Below are 18,086 nucleotides of genomic sequence, written 5' to 3' on the forward strand. Positions count from 1 at the left end.
ATAATAATAATAATAATACTAATAATAGTAATAATTATAATAATAATAATAATAATAATAGTAATAATAGTAATAATAGTAATAATAGTAATAATAGTAATAATAGTAATAATAGTAATAATAGTAATAATAGTAATAATAGTAACAATAGTAATAATAGTAATAATAGTAATAATAGTAATAATAGTAATAATAGTAATAATAGTAACAATAGTAACAATAGTAACAATAGTAACAATAGTAACAATAGTAACAATAGTAACAATAGTAACAATAGTAACAATAGTAACAATAGTAACAATAGTAACAATAGTAACAATAGTAACAATAGTAACAATAGTAACAATAGTAACAATAGTAACAATAGTAACAATAGTAACAATAGTAACAATAGTAACAATAGTAACAATAGTAACAATAGTAACAATAGTAACAATAGTAACAATAGTAACAATAGTAACAATAGTAACAATAGTAACAATAGTAACAATAGTAACAATAGTAACAATAGTAACAATAGTAACAATAGTAACAATAGTAACAATAGTAACAATAGTAACAATAGTAACAATAGTAACAATAGTAACAATAGTAACAATAGTAACAATAGTAACAATAGTAACAATAGTAACAATAGTAACAATAGTAACAATAGTAACAATAGTAACAATAGTAACAATAGTAACAATAGTAACAATAGTAACAATAGTAACAATAGTAACAATAGTAACAATAGTAACAATAGTAACAATAGTAACAATAGTAACAATAGTAACAATAGTAACAATAGTAACAATAGTAACAATAGTAACAATAGTAACAATAGTAACAATAGTAACAATAGTAACAATAGTAACAATAGTAACAATAGTAACAATAGTAACAATAGTAACAATAGTAACAATAGTAACAATAGTAACAATAGTAACAATAGTAACAATAGTAACAATAGTAACAATAGTAACAATAGTAACAATAGTAACAATAGTAACAATAGTAACAATAGTAACAATAGTAACAATAGTAACAATAGTAACAATAGTAACAATAGTAACAATAGTAACAATAGTAACAATAGTAACAATAGTAACAATAGTAACAATAGTAACAATAGTAACAATAGTAACAATAGTAACAATAGTAACAATAGTAACAATAGTAACAATAGTAACAATAGTAACAATAGTAACAATAGTAACAATAGTAACAATAGTAACAATAGTAACAATAGTAACAATAGTAACAATAGTAACAATAGTAACAATAGTAACAATAGTAACAATAGTAACAATAGTAACAATAGTAACAATAGTAACAATAGTAACAATAGTAACAATAGTAACAATAGTAACAATAGTAACAATAGTAACAATAGTAACAATAGTAACAATAGTAACAATAGTAACAATAGTAACAATAGTAACAATAGTAACAATAGTAACAATAGTAACAATAGTAACAATAGTAACAATAGTAACAATAGTAACAATAGTAACAATAGTAACAATAGTAACAATAGTAACAATAGTAACAATAGTAACAATAGTAACAATAGTAACAATAGTAACAATAGTAACAATAGTAACAATAGTAACAATAGTAACAATAGTAATAATAGTAATAATAGTAATAATAGTAATAATAGTAATAATAGTAATAATAGTAATAATAGTAATAATAGTAATAATAGTAACAATAGTAACAATAGTAACAATAGTAACAATAGTAACAATAGTAACAATAGTAACAATAGTAACAATAGTAACAATAGTAACAATAGTAACAATAGTAATAATAGTAATAATAGTAATAATAGTAACAATAGTAACAATAGTAACAATAGTAACAATAGTAACAATAGTAACAATAGTAACAATAGTAACAATAGTAACAATAGTAACAATAGTAACAATAGTAACAATAGTAACAATAGTAACAATAGTAACAATAGTAACAATAGTAACAATAGTAACAATAGTAACAATAGTAACAATAGTAACAATAGTAACAATAGTAACAATAGTAACAATAGTAACAATAGTAACAATAGTAACAATAGTAACAATAGTAACAATAGTAACAATAGTAACAATAGTAACAATAGTAACAATAGTAACAATAGTAACAATAGTAACAATAGTAACAATAGTAACAATAGTAACAATAGTAACAATAGTAACAATAGTAACAATAGTAACAATAGTAACAATAGTAACAATAGTAACAATAGTAACAATAGTAACAATAGTAACAATAGTAACAATAGTAACAATAGTAACAATAGTAACAATAGTAACAATAGTAACAATAGTAACAATAGTAACAATAGTAACAATAGTAACAATAGTAACAATAGTAACAATAGTAACAATAGTAACAATAGTAACAATAGTAACAATAGTAACAATAGTAACAATAGTAACAATAGTAACAATAGTAACAATAGTAACAATAGTAACAATAGTAACAATAGTAACAATAGTAACAATAGTAACAATAGTAACAATAGTAACAATAGTAACAATAGTAACAATAGTAACAATAGTAACAATAGTAACAATAGTAACAATAGTAACAATAGTAACAATAGTAACAATAGTAACAATAGTAACAATAGTAACAATAGTAACAATAGTAACAATAGTAACAATAGTAATAATAGTAACAATAGTAACAATAGTAACAATAGTAACAATAGTAACAATAGTAACAATAGTAACAATAGTAACAATAGTAACAATAGTAACAATAGTAACAATAGTAACAATAGTAACAATAGTAACAATAGTAACAATAGTAACAATAGTAACAATAGTAACAATAGTAACAATAGTAACAATAGTAACAATAGTAACAATAGTAACAATAGTAACAATAGTAACAATAGTAACAATAGTAACAATAGTAACAATAGTAACAATAGTAACAATAGTAACAATAGTAACAATAGTAACAATAGTAACAATAGTAACAATAGTAATAATAGTAATAATAGTAATAATAGTAATAATAGTAACAATAGTAACAATAGTAACAATAGTAACAATAGTAACAATAGTAACAATAGTAACAATAGTAACAATAGTAACAATAGTAACAATAGTAACAATAGTAACAATAGTAACAATAGTAACAATAGTAACAATAGTAACAATAGTAACAATAGTAACAATAGTAACAATAGTAACAATAGTAACAATAGTAACAATAGTAACAATAGTAACAATAGTAACAATAGTAACAATAGTAACAATAGTAACAATAGTAACAATAGTAACAATAGTAACAATAGTAACAATAGTAACAATAGTAACAATAGTAACAATAGTAACAATAGTAACAATAGTAACAATAGTAACAATAGTAACAATAGTAACAATAGTAACAATAGTAACAATAGTAACAATAGTAACAATAGTAACAATAGTAACAATAGTAACAATAGTAACAATAGTAACAATAGTAACAATAGTAACAATAGTAACAATAGTAACAATAGTAACAATAGTAACAATAGTAACAATAGTAACAATAGTAACAATAGTAACAATAGTAACAATAGTAACAATAGTAACAATAGTAACAATAGTAACAATAGTAACAATAGTAACAATAGTAACAATAGTAACAATAGTAACAATAGTAACAATAGTAACAATAGTAACAATAGTAACAATAGTAACAATAGTAACAATAGTAACAATAGTAACAATAGTAACAATAGTAACAATAGTAACAATAGTAACAATAGTAACAATAGTAACAATAGTAACAATAGTAACAATAGTAACAATAGTAACAATAGTAACAATAGTAACAATAGTAATAATAGTAATAATAGTAATAATAGTAATAATAGTAACAATAGTAATAATAGTAATAATAGTAATAATAGTAATAATAGTAATAATAGTAATAATAGTAATAATAGTAATAATAGTAATAATAGTAATAATAGTAATAATAGTAATAATAGTAATAATAGTAATAATAGTAATAATAGTAATAATAGTAATAATAGTAATAATAGTAATAATAATAATAATAATAATAATAATAGTAATAATAATAGTAATAATAGTAATAATAATAATAATAATAATAATAATAATAATAATAATAATAATAATAATAATGGTAATAATAATAATAATAATAATAATAATAATAATAAGCAGCGATGTAATTACCAGCAGTTTCATAGCAAGCTTCCACCTTGAATAGATGGAGTGCGCTGTTTGATTTGATGCTTGTCATTTGTATGGGACCGATCCAGAGATGCCAGTCTTCTTGATATGATGTTTTTGGTTTCTCGTGAATAACATGGTTGGTTACGCCAAAAAGCAAAGAAAAACTAAACACTAAACCTAGCAATTAAATCAATGGCTTAAGAAACAGCATAAGTCTATTTGAGGTTAAAAAAGTCAAACACACTGTTTTACACTATCTTTGAAATTATAATATATTCGCGTTTCCATAATTTATTTTAATTTTCAAGCACAAAGATATTTTTACATTTTGAAAACCATTCTTATAATTTCCCATGGGTTTCCATTGGCATTGAATATGTAATAATCTAATTCCAGTGAAAAGCAAACTCCTCACTTCTTGGTGGATATAATTTGATGCAGATGACTATTATTCATCATGACTCCATGTTGTTTTATCAATATACACTGACAAAAGCTCAAAAACTTGTTTTTGGTAACTTTATAAAAACACATAAAAATTTTTTAAGGCGACACCATAACTTTGACCCTATTGTAACTTTGAGTAGAATGCACCAATTTCGCATACCAGGATATGCTGAGAAAGGTCTCATCGAGTACTAATAAAATCCTGAATACTACTTTTTTACAGTTTGTAACATTTGCACAATGCGATAAAAACTACTATTTTTGTAACGCGACACCAAAATTAAGGACCTGTTTTTCAATGATTTAGTGGCCATCCATATACCTCGTGGACAGATTTTTATCGCTTTTGTCCCCCCCCCCCTCTCCGTGGACAAATGTCCATATAAATTCTAAAAAATTGTATGGACCGTGGACAACCCCCCCCCCCCAAAGCTGTCCACGTGGTATGTGGATGGCCCCTTACCAATTGAATCTTCAAAATAGCAGCAACAACTGCGTTTAGGCCATGTATACGTCCATAAAAACCCTTTACTTTCTGATGTATCACATGCCCATAGCTTCAAAATAGTATCATTTAAGCATATTTTTCAAAAATAGTGTCAAAACTATGATTTTATTAATCTTTTATGAGTCTTTTATATCAATCATTTAGTCAAGTTTTGAATGTAAATTCAAATGAAACAAACGTTTTCCGTGAAGTTCAATTTATCCTCTTTCACATTCACAACAGCTCTGGGTCAAATATGCAGTTTGAAATTTTGATGTCTTGGCGTAGAAAAGCTAGGAATTTGTCAATTAGTAGTACAATACAGAGCTGTGCTCCCCTAGTCTGCAAACCCGTACTAAACTTGCACTCTACTTACTTACTTACTTACTTTTAAGGCGACAGACCGATTATCGATCCAGTGCCGAATCCAGAATACGTCGCCATGTCCCTCGGTCTTGGGCTGCTATCCTCCAATCGCCCCTAACACCTATTTCGCGTGCATCCTCGTCGACAGCACACATCCAACGAGTGCGGGGTCTACTTGAAGTCGACGACCTCTATCGGGATTCCTGCTAAATATAGCCTTCGCTTGACGCTCATCCGGCATTCTCGCTACATGCCCAGCCCACTGAAGCCTGCCTTGTTTTATCCGCTTGACTATATGCGCCGATTTGTATGCCTGGTACACTTCATGGTTCATGCGTCTGCGCCAAACACCATTCTCTAGTTTGCCGCCAAGGATTGAACGCAAAATCCTGCGCTCAAAAACACCAAGAGCTCGCCGATCAGCCTCTTTCAGCGTCCATGATTCATGGCCGTAGAGAGCCACCGGAAGAATCAGTGTTTTATAGAGTGCAAGTTTAGTACGGGTTTGCAGACTGCGGGACCTTAGCTGGTTACGTAGTCCGTAAAAGGCCCTGTTTGCGGCTGCTATCCGCCTCTTTATCTCACGGCTAACCTCGTTGTCACATGTCAATAATGTTCCCAGGTAAATAAATTCGTCGACCACTTCAAATGTTTCCCCATCTAGCACCACCGCAGCACCAACATCCGACGGACTACCACGCACTCTGCCAGCCACCATGTATTTCGTTTTGGCAGAGTTTATGACGAGCCCTAATCTCGCAGCTTCCCTCCTGAGAGGTCCGAAGGCCTCTTCCACAGCTCTACGGTTGATACCAATGATGTCGATATCGTCCGCAAAAACTTGCACTCTACAAAACACTAATTCTTCCCGTGGCCCTCTACGGCCATGAAGCATTAACGTTGAGGCCGATCAGCGAGCTCTTGGTGTTTTTGAGCGCAGGGCTTTGCGATCAATCCTTGGCGGCAAACTAGAAAATGGTTTTGGCGCAGACGCATGAACCATGAAGTGTACCAGGTGTACAAATCGGCGGATATAGTTAAGCGGATAAAACCCAGCAGGTCGCAGTGGGCTGGGCATATAGCTAGAATGCCGGAAGAACGACCAGCGAAGGCTGTATTTAGCAGAAATCCCGATAGAGGCCGTTGACTTTGAGGTAGGCCTCGCACTCGTTGGATACTTCCTGTCGACGAGGATGCCCGCGAAATAGGTGTTAGGGGAGATTGGAAGATAACAGCCCAAGACGGAGTGACATGGCGACGTATTCTGAATTCGGCATTGGATCGATAATCGGTCTGTTGCCGTAAAAGTAAAGTAAAGCAAGTCTCAGCTGTGCAAGACAATCATCTCTCCAAAGTGTTCTTATGACATGCCAAAAAAAATATTTTTCCTATTCATATTCCATGGGATTGCTGATCTTAAAGAACTAAACAACGGTATATAATAAACATAATTGTTTATTACACTAGCTATAATTATTCAATTTTATTCTGAAGTGTTCGAAGTCTGAATCGAAACGGTTTGTAGTGAATTTATCACATATGCTGATTTTGATTATAACAATCTTTCAATAACTTTTTCTATATCTCATGAATCAGTTTTAAACTCTCCAGCTTTGTGCTCAAGACTAATTAGGAAAAATCATATCATATTTCATAAATATTTTTTTTTATATAATTCTCATAGTATTTATCAAATTGTTCAAAAAAAAAAAATATCGTCGTTAACTTTGTTAAGTAATTTAATAATTATGCTTCTACCATGCAATTTTTTTTCAGCTCAGGGAACACCGAAAACCGCAACGTTTCTTTTCTCATTGCCTGTATGTATGTGGATCCCTGTTATACCAAAATGGAAAGAGTTTATTTCCATAATAAACAAAGAAATAATCTACAAAACAGTTCTGTTTTTCGTAAGCGTAGAGCTATGCGTGAGTATTTTATTACCTACTTCTAGGTTGTTTTATGTTAGAATCCCGTTTGGAAGTCAATCCCCGTAAAACATGCAGCAGAAATATTTCCGATTTTGATAAAATTTTGTTTGGACTTCTATTTTAGTATGTGAAGGTATTTTTTCTTTTTAGTGTGGTTGTGTTGTTTTTCATAAAAACCTCAATTAATCCACCTAGCGGTAAGACCCAGCCTTTCTCATTCAAACTTATTATGAGCATGAGCATGAGCATGATTGACCGCCCGCGGTTGCTACTCCGTTATTGCCAGATCAGCTGTAATTACACAGAGAACCAATGGGTGATGTTTGGGACTAACATTCATCCTCAATGTGTAAAAACTGGTGATCTTATCTTTATGTTAGGCAATACCAGCGCCGGCCGCATCCGAATGCAGGTCAAAGAAGGAGTGTGTATGGGAATATGTTGACGTGATACTCGCTTTATTGGAAGCCGAGAACACCTCTGCACTTCCACGAGAAATCACTGGGATGTTGGAGAAAAGGGTAGGGTTTGCAGCAGATTTCGTTTTGGTAAACGATGCGCTGAATTCGGGTACCGGGTTCATAGCAAATATCGCGCCTACAAGTTCATATTAACCTCCGCGAAAATTATTACGCGATTCGAACTCGTTCTGTTTGATATACCACCGAAAAAAGGGCACGCGAGAATACCGGAACTGCGATTAAATTAATACAGACTAAAATATTCGAACATTCCCTCAACAAATCATCATGCAACTACCGAAGAGAGTCTCCCATTGGTGTATCTCAGCCGACTACACAATGTTACGAGAGCTACGAAAGTTCTATCCACGTTAACGTCTCGACACTTCTATTGTTTCCTCCAAGAGGTTATACCGAAAACTACATCGCGTTGATAATCTATCTGTAGAAAACACGAACTCATGGAAGGTATCGACGTGACATTCGGACATCTGTTTATGAAGTCCTTATACAACTACCGAAACGTATCTCCCATTGAATTATCTCAGCTGACTACACGATTTTACGAAAACTACGCCACTTCTATCGTTTCTTCGTGAAGGACCCTCTTTATACCGAAAATTATAACGGTAGATATTCGGTCACCCGGAGATATGGCTTTCTGCTTAACAGGTCGACTAACGACATTCGTTTGTTCTTAAAAAGCGATTTCCTGACTTTAAGGCAGAACCGAAGCATCATGCACGACCGCTCTATACCTTTCTACCGATGTGGACGCGTATGGACGCGGCGTTTCACGTCGATTTTCTTTTGTTTGTCTACGCAAGAGTCGCCTTTCAAATACAAAAATTGGCGAAATTCCATGCATCCAAAGCCCTAATAATTTGAAAATGCAGGTACACATATTTGCCAAAACGTAGTCTCAAATTTGCGAACAAAACGCCAAACTAGCCATAATTATAAAATAATATTCAAAACGACTATTCAAAAGCTAGAAAAATCGAAAAATAGTTAGCATCGATTCTGGTTAGTAGCAAAACCTTTCTCATTCAAACTTATTATTTGTAAAAATAGATTTAGATAAACGCTTCAATCCAATAAATGTATATTCACTCTTTGGGTTCTAAAATATTAATGTTGTAATTGAAGTATGAAATATGAAATTTGACGTAATGTTAGTGCTTAAGAAATAGCGAAATGACCTTTATTTTTGAGCCACATATCAAATTGTTGACACTGATTTCATGAAAATCGGTCCAGCCATCACTGAGAAACATGAGTGAGATTGAACAGTCTTCAGAACACGTTTCTTCTCATAATTTTTGAACCACAAGTTCAGTCTTTATAAGCTTAAAAAGTTGAGGGTTTTGAGGTAGCCCGTTCATTCAAAACCAATTTTGTTCGAATCGGTCGTGTAGTTTCTGAGATAATGATGTTTCGTGATTTTTACATTTTGATACATAACCTCCAAACTAAAGATCCGATTACAATGAAATTTGATAGGGTCTTATGGGGCAATTAGACCTTTCATTTGCAATTAATTTCATGAAAATCGGTCCAGCCATTTCTGAGAAAAGTGAGCGAGAATAAAAATCTGCACAGACACACACACACCCACATACACACACACATACAGAAAATGCTCAGCACGTCGAACTGAGTTCAGTGATATATGCAATTCGGCCCTTTGGAGCACTTTTATATCTTCGGTTCTGCAAGTGATTGCTATACCTTTGTAGGAGAAAGGTATAAAATCTTACAGCTCTTTGTTTACTGATGAGAATTTCCACAAAAAACGGCAATCATTTTAATCGACCATTTTTGTTCAGTTAAAGCTTGGTTCTATGGGCAAAAGATGCCATTTTGTGCTAGTGGTTGTTTTTGTTTTTGCCTTTCTCCTAGAAAGGTATAGCAATCACTTGCAGAACCGAAGATATAAAAGTGCTCCAAAGGGCCGAATGGCATATATTACTCGACTCAGTTCGACTAACTGAGCATTTTCTGTTTGTGTGTGTGTGTGTATGTGTGTGTACGTGCAGATTTTTATTTTCACTCACTTTTCTTAGAGATGGCTGGACCGATTTTGCCCCATTAGACCCTATTAAATTTCATTGTGATCTGATTTTTAGTTTACAGGTTATGTATCAAAATGTAAAAATCACGGAACATCATTATCTCAGAAACTACACAACCGATTTGAACAAAATTGATTTTAAATTAAAGGGCTACTTAAAAAACCCTTAACTTTTGAATCGTATAAAGATTGAACATGTGGTTCAAAAGTTATGAAAAGAACCTTGTTCTGGAGACTGTTTAATCTCACTCATGTTTTTCAGAGATGGCTGAACCGATTTTTATAAAATCAATATCAAATGGCAGGTCTAGTTACCCCACAAGACCCTCTTGCTTTGTTTTGCAATCGGACTCCTACTTTGCCTGTTATGTTTAAAAATGTGAAATCCAGCTATGTAAAGGAACATATTCCGAAGAGTACTTGGACTCACTCACTTTTCTCAGAGATGGCTGACCCGATTTCCAAAAAATTATTGTCAAATGAATGGTCTAGCTGCCTCAGAAGACCCTATTGAATTTTACTGTAATCGGACTGTAACTTCGTCTGTACTGTATCGAAATGTGAAAATCACGAAATTTCATTATCTCAGCAACTACACAACCGATTTGAACAATATTGATATCAGATGAACGGGCAGGTTAAGGGTTAGCTGATGAATTATGATTGAACACGTGGTTTCAAAATTTGGCTGCCCTATACGTTCCCATTTCATTTGATTAGAATCGAACTTAAGCAACCGTTATGTATTAAATTGTTAAAATAACGAAAGTCTATTAACTCAAAGATTACATGACTTATTTGAACATAACTAGTGTCATACGAACGAGTCATCTCTCAAACTCACAAATAACAAACTCCATAACAATTTGATATGTGGTTCAAAAGTTATGGAACGCAAAGAAATTCAAAGACTTTATAAAACTATACCTGCTTTGATCAATATATGTGGCCTCAACATAATTTAAATGTGGCATCGTACTATTTGAACGTTCCCGGTATCGCTCGTGATTAAATTGTTCGAAATTAAGAGTCATTTCTTTTATTTCGCTATTTCTTAAGCACTAACATTACGTCAAATTTCATATTTTATACTTCAATTACAACATTAATATTTTAAAACCCAAAGAGTGAATTTGCCTATATTGGATTGAAAAGTTCATGTAAATCTATTTTTACAAATAATAAGTTTGAATGAGAAAGGCTGGGTCCGACCGCAAGGTGGATTAATTTATTTTTAATCACGACTCGTTTTTAAGAAGCTATGTAGAATGTATTGATGATTACAAATATTTTTAGAACCACGACGTTTCCAGTAAAGTTGTAGATAATAATTTTGTCTTTCTGAAAAAAAAACTCCCAAAAAATTTTTCTCAGAGATAGAAAAATTTGAAAAAATAACTAAAAATAGCTAATTTTTTAAATCTCTTTTATTTTCATAAACACTTAATAAGATTAGCTAAACATCGATGACTGTTCGATAATGGAAAAAATGAGAAAAAATATTACAGAAAATGAACAAAATTGAAGTCAAAACGTTTTGTTTGATTGCCATATCGTTTTCAGCAAAGTTGGAGATACTAATTTTGTTTTTCCGGTAAAATGTAGAACAATATATTCATCAACATGTAGAATATAATCTACAAAAACAAGATGTACTTACTCAAAAACGTAATAAAGACTAGCTCGCACAACGGTGAATAAATTCATATGGGTCATTCCATACGAAGTGACCACGAAAAAGCACAAACTTGGACACGACCATCACAGATTTTGCTCACAGTTGGGAGAATTAATCATCTATTGTCACTTTGGAAAAATCCCAAATTTGGTGTCGATTAGAACCCCCCTGTTTATTGCGAAGTCACGCATTTTTTGTTCAAAATCTCTTTTTTCTTTTTCTTACAATTCATAGACGTAAGATGTCCGATTAATACTGATAGATAATTTTTGAAGAAAATAAACCAAGGAATCCAGAAAAATATATAAATTTTGACCGGAAGTGTTGCCAGATAAATTATTTTTGTATTTGAAAACTAAATTTACATATTTTCGGCAAATGCAGCCATTTTTATTTTAAATTTGATAATTTCATTGTGTTCCTAGGAAAATTTCACATAAGAAACAACTATCATCCCGAGGTAATATGAGCCAATCTCGAGATATAACATTTTTACGAAAAAAGTTGTAAACTTCGTAATTAATTATTTTTACAATTTATGGACGTAAGACACCCGAAAAATAGTGATAGGTGAATTTTGAAGAAAATAAACCAGGGAATTCAGAAAAAGATTATTTTTGACCGGAAGTGTTGCCAAATAGATTGTTTTTGTATTTTTAAACTTATGTACTGTTAACGCTACGGATGCGCTAACTAAATGTATTGAACTAAAAACTTGTCAGGAGAACACTCGTCTCTTCACCGTATGTACCGTAAATTTGAAATAAAATTAGCTGCATTGGCCGAAAAATGCAAATTTAGTTTCAAAATACAAAAATAATCGATCTGGCAACACTTCCGGTCAAAAATAATATTTTTTCTGGATTCCTTGGTTTATTTTCTTCAAAATTCACCTATCACTATTTTTCGGGTGTCTTATGTCTATAAAATATAAAATAAAACAATTACGAAATTGACAACTATTTTCGTAAAAATGTTATATTTCAAGATTGGTTTATATTACCTCGGGATGATACCTGTTTCTTATGTAAAATTTTCCAAGGAACAGGATGAAATTATCAAATTGAAAAAAAGGCTGCATTTGCCGAAAAATGTAAATTTTGTTTTCAAATACAAAAATAATTTATCTGGCAACACTTCCGGTCAAAATTTATATTTTTTCTGGATTCCTTGGTTTATTTTCTGCGAAAATCGTCTATCAGTATTTTTCTGACACCTCACGTTTATGAATTGGTCGGCGTGCGACCAGACCGAACCAAGCGCCATTTTTTTGAAAATTAAGTTTTTAACACTAGTGGATGTTAAAATTGATAACCTATCTTTCATGAAAAAACGAAATCATTTGAACAGTTTATAATGGTATTATGACAAAAATTCTCTGCAGCAGCTTGCTGGAAGCATACGGGGTGAGTAAACTTTGATCGCCGATTACTCGAAATAATGTTTATGGCGCTTGGTTCGGTCTGGTCGCACGCCGACCAATTGTAAGAAAAAAAAGAGATATTTGACAAAATTGCGTGACTTTACAATAAAGAGGGGGGTCCTACAGAGCGGGGGTTATTCCAATCGACACCCAAATTGGGATTTTCTCAAAGAGACAGTAGATGAATAATTCCCCCAACTTTGAGCAAATGTGATGGTCGTGTCCATGTGGCATGTACACTTCGTATGGAATGACCCATATATACTAGATTACTAAACTAAATTAAATTTATTTTCAAATGACGGACCTTAAATGCATTGCCGGAAATTATTAGCCTTTCGGCAGGTTCGTATCTTGTAAACACAAACATAAGCATAACCTTGCAAAATGGTTTATAAAAAGTTGACCGCTTCTGATATTTTTGCAAAAATAACAATCTTTAACTCTTTAAAAGAGTTATTTTTAATAAAGTTGTTGACTTACCAAAATTATGACCAGCTTAAAAGTTTCAGTACCTATAATTCAATTCATTGGTTCACAAAAGCAAGAAATCTTTCATGACCTGCATGAATAAACGGGTACGAGAAGCTATTTGCACTTAGACCTGTGCGCCGACCATATCATCGGCGGCGGCGGCGTAGAAAACATTTTACCTTGGCGGCGATCGGCGCGCCGGCGTGACGCCGTTGGTAATTCTCGGCGGTGGCGGCGGCGGCGTGTTCCGGCGTGACACTAATTACCACTTCCAAAATATTGCGTATGATGTGTACACTCTCATGTTCAGTTTTTTAATTCAAAATAAATAGTTTAAAATATGTTCATCCGGGTTGACAGGATGTCAAAAAAGAAATAAGAATGGTTAAGAAACAAGTAATCGAACAGTTTAGCGACCAGCAAAGAAATGACTATCGGTGCGATAAAAATTTCCTCGGCGGCGCGCCGACTCAAAGCCATCGGGGCGGCGCGGCGTGGCGGCGCACAGGACTATTCGTCTGATCATGGAGAAATGAGAAACAGTGAAGTTGAAATTACATACCTACAAAATAAACAAAAACAAAACAATTCCAAAGCCAACTGTATATCTATGTATAAAAATATTATTCTTTTCTCCAATTATATTCTCATATAAATATTCAATTATTACAGGTAGTGTCCTTTTTTCAACATCAAGCATTGAGTGGCGTTTTAATCGTCAACACTATTTTTATGGTACATCGTATTTATAAAAAAAGTAAAACGCAATGGTTGTCACTATCTATGCATATGCTGCTAAGCAACGCATTCTTGGCTATATTTCCTTTGATTCCGATTACACAGCAAAATATAAACAACCCTTATTTATTGTAAGTAAATATTAATATCACAAAATCAGCAGTTTGTAATGTTATTATTTTCAGAGTATCCGGTATATTAGTCTGGGCTATACTCACTCTAAATATATGTTTCTTTTTTGGAGAAAATAAAATGTATTGCTGGGTTCAAATTGTACTTACGTTATCGACAGTTCTGAACATGTTACATTGTTTTAGTAATCCAGAAAATACATTCACTGTAAATAGGATAAATCAAATATTATCGTGGTTGTTTTTTGGTGAGTAATTAAAAAATTTTGACCTAAATAGTGTATTTCCTTTATTAGTGTTAGCCCAAAATTTACTTAAGCAAACCGCAGAAAACTCATACCCCCATAACTGTTATGGGAAACAAGAAACGTTAGCAAAAATAAAAGGTACTAGACTAGATATGGTAAATGCTATGGGTGGACAATTAATCACTAGTCTTCGATACTATCGTTAGGACAGTTCTTTATATTAGCTTCGTAATAATCAGACGCAACATTGAATACACGACAACATAGTTCAATTAGATTGTTTGATTGGACAAATAAAGTGCGATGTATACGAAGTTTCAAGTAATCAAGCCTAGTATTTCTAGATGCTACGTTGAAATAAACTCATTATAGTAGCTGTGGGATATCAACATTCTTTCTCAAAAGATAAAAAATAAACAAACGTTGCAGTAAACTTCTCTTGTTCGTCAGATTTTATGTATGAGGGTGCATCGGTGTCCATAGAGAGGCAGACGGATTAGATTATCCTAAGGCCACATCCATATATTACGTAATGCAAAAAAACAGATTTTTGGACCTCCACCCCTCCATATGTAATGAAACGTAACGCCAACACCTACCCCCCATAAAAATTACGTAACGCTGCAGAAGGATTTTCTTGATAAAAATGCTCGTTTTTGGAGAATCTCTCCAGAAATTTTTCGTTACGTTACGTTTAATTCACCTCCTCCCCTCCCCTGTGTAACAAATCGTAACGCTCAAGGATACCCCCCCTCTCCCCTATGAGCGTTACGTAATTTATGGATGCCGCCTAATACAACATTCTCAGAGCGTCCCGAACGAAATGGCGCTAGATTAGGACCTGACAACTCCATTCCCTACTCGAGTATACTTTGTACTAGCAAACAGTACTCCAGGCAATAAACAGAATCAAACGTTAAACGTGTTTTGATCAAGCTTAGCACATATGCTTTAGCAGTACTAACTGCAATGTGCTGAGTGAAACATAATTTGCTGTCCAGAAGGATACCCAAATCTTTCACGGAATCTGTGGCATCTCGCGGGTTTGGATATTGACTGTGCACTCAAGGTTGTCCCATACAATCAACCCCCTCCCCCTCTCCAGTGGCTATCACCATAAATATACAAAATAAAATATATTTTTGCATTTATCTCTGTTGATTCATCACTTATGTTCCTGGAATCAAATTTATTTATTATTATTATTTATTATCAACATTCATCTAACATCAGGATCTACGTGAACAGAACTCAAACAATGCAAAAACGTTTGTGCGCAGCAATCGTTGTCTAAAACTATTTGTACTAAGAGAAAAGTCAAATAAGGTTGCTATACAAACAACACATTACACGTAAAGGTTCATTCTGACCATATTCGGTGGAACGTTCCTCAAGTTCTTTGAAAAAACTGTTTTCAATATCTAAACGGCTTGGGCATTGTTCACATTTGCGGAGACAACAATATTTGGATCGCGTAGTTGAGCTACATAATAGTTGTTCAAAGTAAATTTTAGAATCATTTTGGAGTGAATATTTCTTTAGACTGTGTATCATCAATTCAGTATTCTCGTGATCAGTACAAACACAAATATCATGAGATCCTGAGCTTCCAAGTAATTTACAATGCTTAGGTTTCAAAGCTCTAAAAGAAGTCAACCCAATATCAGTTTTGCTGATATCTTTAAAATAAACGTAAGCTTCACGAATTGCATTCATTGAGAGTCGCTTTTGCACATGCTGTCGCTTACCATCTTTTCTCACTGAAACGTAGTCCCTTTGCCCTGGCATGGCTCTACTGACCTGGTCACTGTCATGAAACTGCAATACCTCATTTTTTACTTCCAGGGGCAATCCATGTACAAGCCTCACGTCAGGAATAGCCAGTATTCCACTATCCTCTGATATGCGCCGAGCCTGTTTCACAATGTATTCCGTTGTTTCAAACTTTTCTGTTACCGTTTGTTGGTTCCAAAATTTCGGCAGAACCGAAAGTATTCTTACTTTATCTTCCCTCGAGCATTCGGGCGCAGTAAATTTTTCTTTTAACTGCTAAATCATCTCGTCGAAGTCTCTTGCTTTACGTTTCAATAGATCCAGGTCATCTTCAGCATCAAAATCGAAAATGTTTTTGCCTTTCTCGTAGAAAGGTATAGCAATCACTTGCAAAACCGAAAGTAAAAAAGTGCTCCAAAGGGCCGAATGGCATATATCACTCGGCTCAACTGGACGAGCTGAGCATTTTCTGTATGTGAGTGTGTATGTGTGTGTGTATGTGCAGATTTTTGATCTCACTCACTTTTCTCAGAGATGGTTGGACCGATTTTCATAAAATCAATTGCAAATGAAAGGTCTTGTTGCCCCATAAGACCCTATTGAATTTTATTGTAATCGGATTTTTAGTTTGGAGGTTATGTATCAAAATGTAAAAACCATGAAACATCATTATCTCGAAAACTACACAACAGATTTGAACAAAATTGATTTCAAATGAACGGGCTACCTTAAAAACCCTTAACTTTCAAATTTTGAGAAGATTAAACATACGGTTCAAAAGTTATGAGAAGAAACGTGTTCTGAAGACTGTTTAATCTCACTCATGTTTCTCAGAGATGGCTGAACCGATTTTCATAAAATCAGTGTCAAATGGAAGGTCTAGTTGCCTCATAAGACCCTATTGATTTGTTTTGCAATCGGACTATTACTTTGCCTGTTATGTTTAAAAATGTGAAATCTAGCTATGAAAAGGAACATGTGCCGAAGACTACTTGAACTCACTCACTTTTCTCAGAGATGGCTGACCCGATTTCCACAAAATTAGTGTCAATTGATAAGTCTAGCTGCCTCATAACACCCTATTGAATTTTACTGTAATCGAACTGTAATTTCGTCTGAAATGTACCGAAATGTGAAAATCACGAAACTTCATTATCTCAAAAACTACACAACCGATCTGATCAATATTATTATCAGATGAGTGGGTTAGTTAAGGGTTAACTTATGAATTATGATTGAATATGTGGTTTCAAAGTTTGGCTGCCCTATACGTTCCTATTTCATTTGATTATAATAGAACTTATAAACTTATAAATTATTGTAAAGCATCCGTTATGTATAAAATTGTTAATAAAACAAAGAAAGTCTATTGTCTCCAAAATTACATGACTTATTTGAAAATAACTAGTGTCATACGAACGAGTCATCTCTCAAACTTACAAATAACAAACTTCATAACAATTTGATATGTGGCTCAAAAGTTATGGAAAGAAAAGAAAGTCAAAAACTATTTGAAACTATACCTGCTTTGATCGATACATGTGGCCTCAACATAATTTAAATGTGGTATCGTACTATTTGAACGTTCCAAATTCATTGATTCCTTGCGATGTGTTTAAAGTCTGCAAACGTTCGACACATCGGCCACAGGATATGATCAAAGTA

The 18,086-nt window shown here is 32.8% G+C and overlaps 1 protein-coding gene across 5 annotated transcripts in view; it reads left to right on the forward strand.

Annotated features, from left to right (window-relative positions):
- LOC129732029 (GPI ethanolamine phosphate transferase 1) overlaps positions 1-18,086 on the forward strand; it is a 385,316-nt gene that overhangs the window by 265,328 nt on the left and 101,902 nt on the right. For 4 of the 5 annotated variants that reach the window (XM_055692484.1, XM_055692483.1, XM_055692485.1 and 1 more), the window contains 3 exons: positions 7,267-7,418; positions 14,204-14,400; positions 14,455-14,648. The exons of the other annotated variant lie outside the window; for it this stretch is intronic. In XM_055692484.1, the coding sequence (XP_055548459.1) occupies positions 7,267-7,418; positions 14,204-14,400; positions 14,455-14,648 (543 nt within the window). The remainder of the gene's footprint in view (positions 1-7,266; positions 7,419-14,203; positions 14,401-14,454; positions 14,649-18,086) is intronic. 5 annotated transcript variants of the gene reach the window in all.

Source organism: Wyeomyia smithii, chromosome 3 (assembly GCF_029784165.1).
Source record: "Wyeomyia smithii strain HCP4-BCI-WySm-NY-G18 chromosome 3, ASM2978416v1, whole genome shotgun sequence".
NCBI classification, from domain to species: Eukaryota; Metazoa; Arthropoda; class Insecta; order Diptera; family Culicidae; genus Wyeomyia; species Wyeomyia smithii.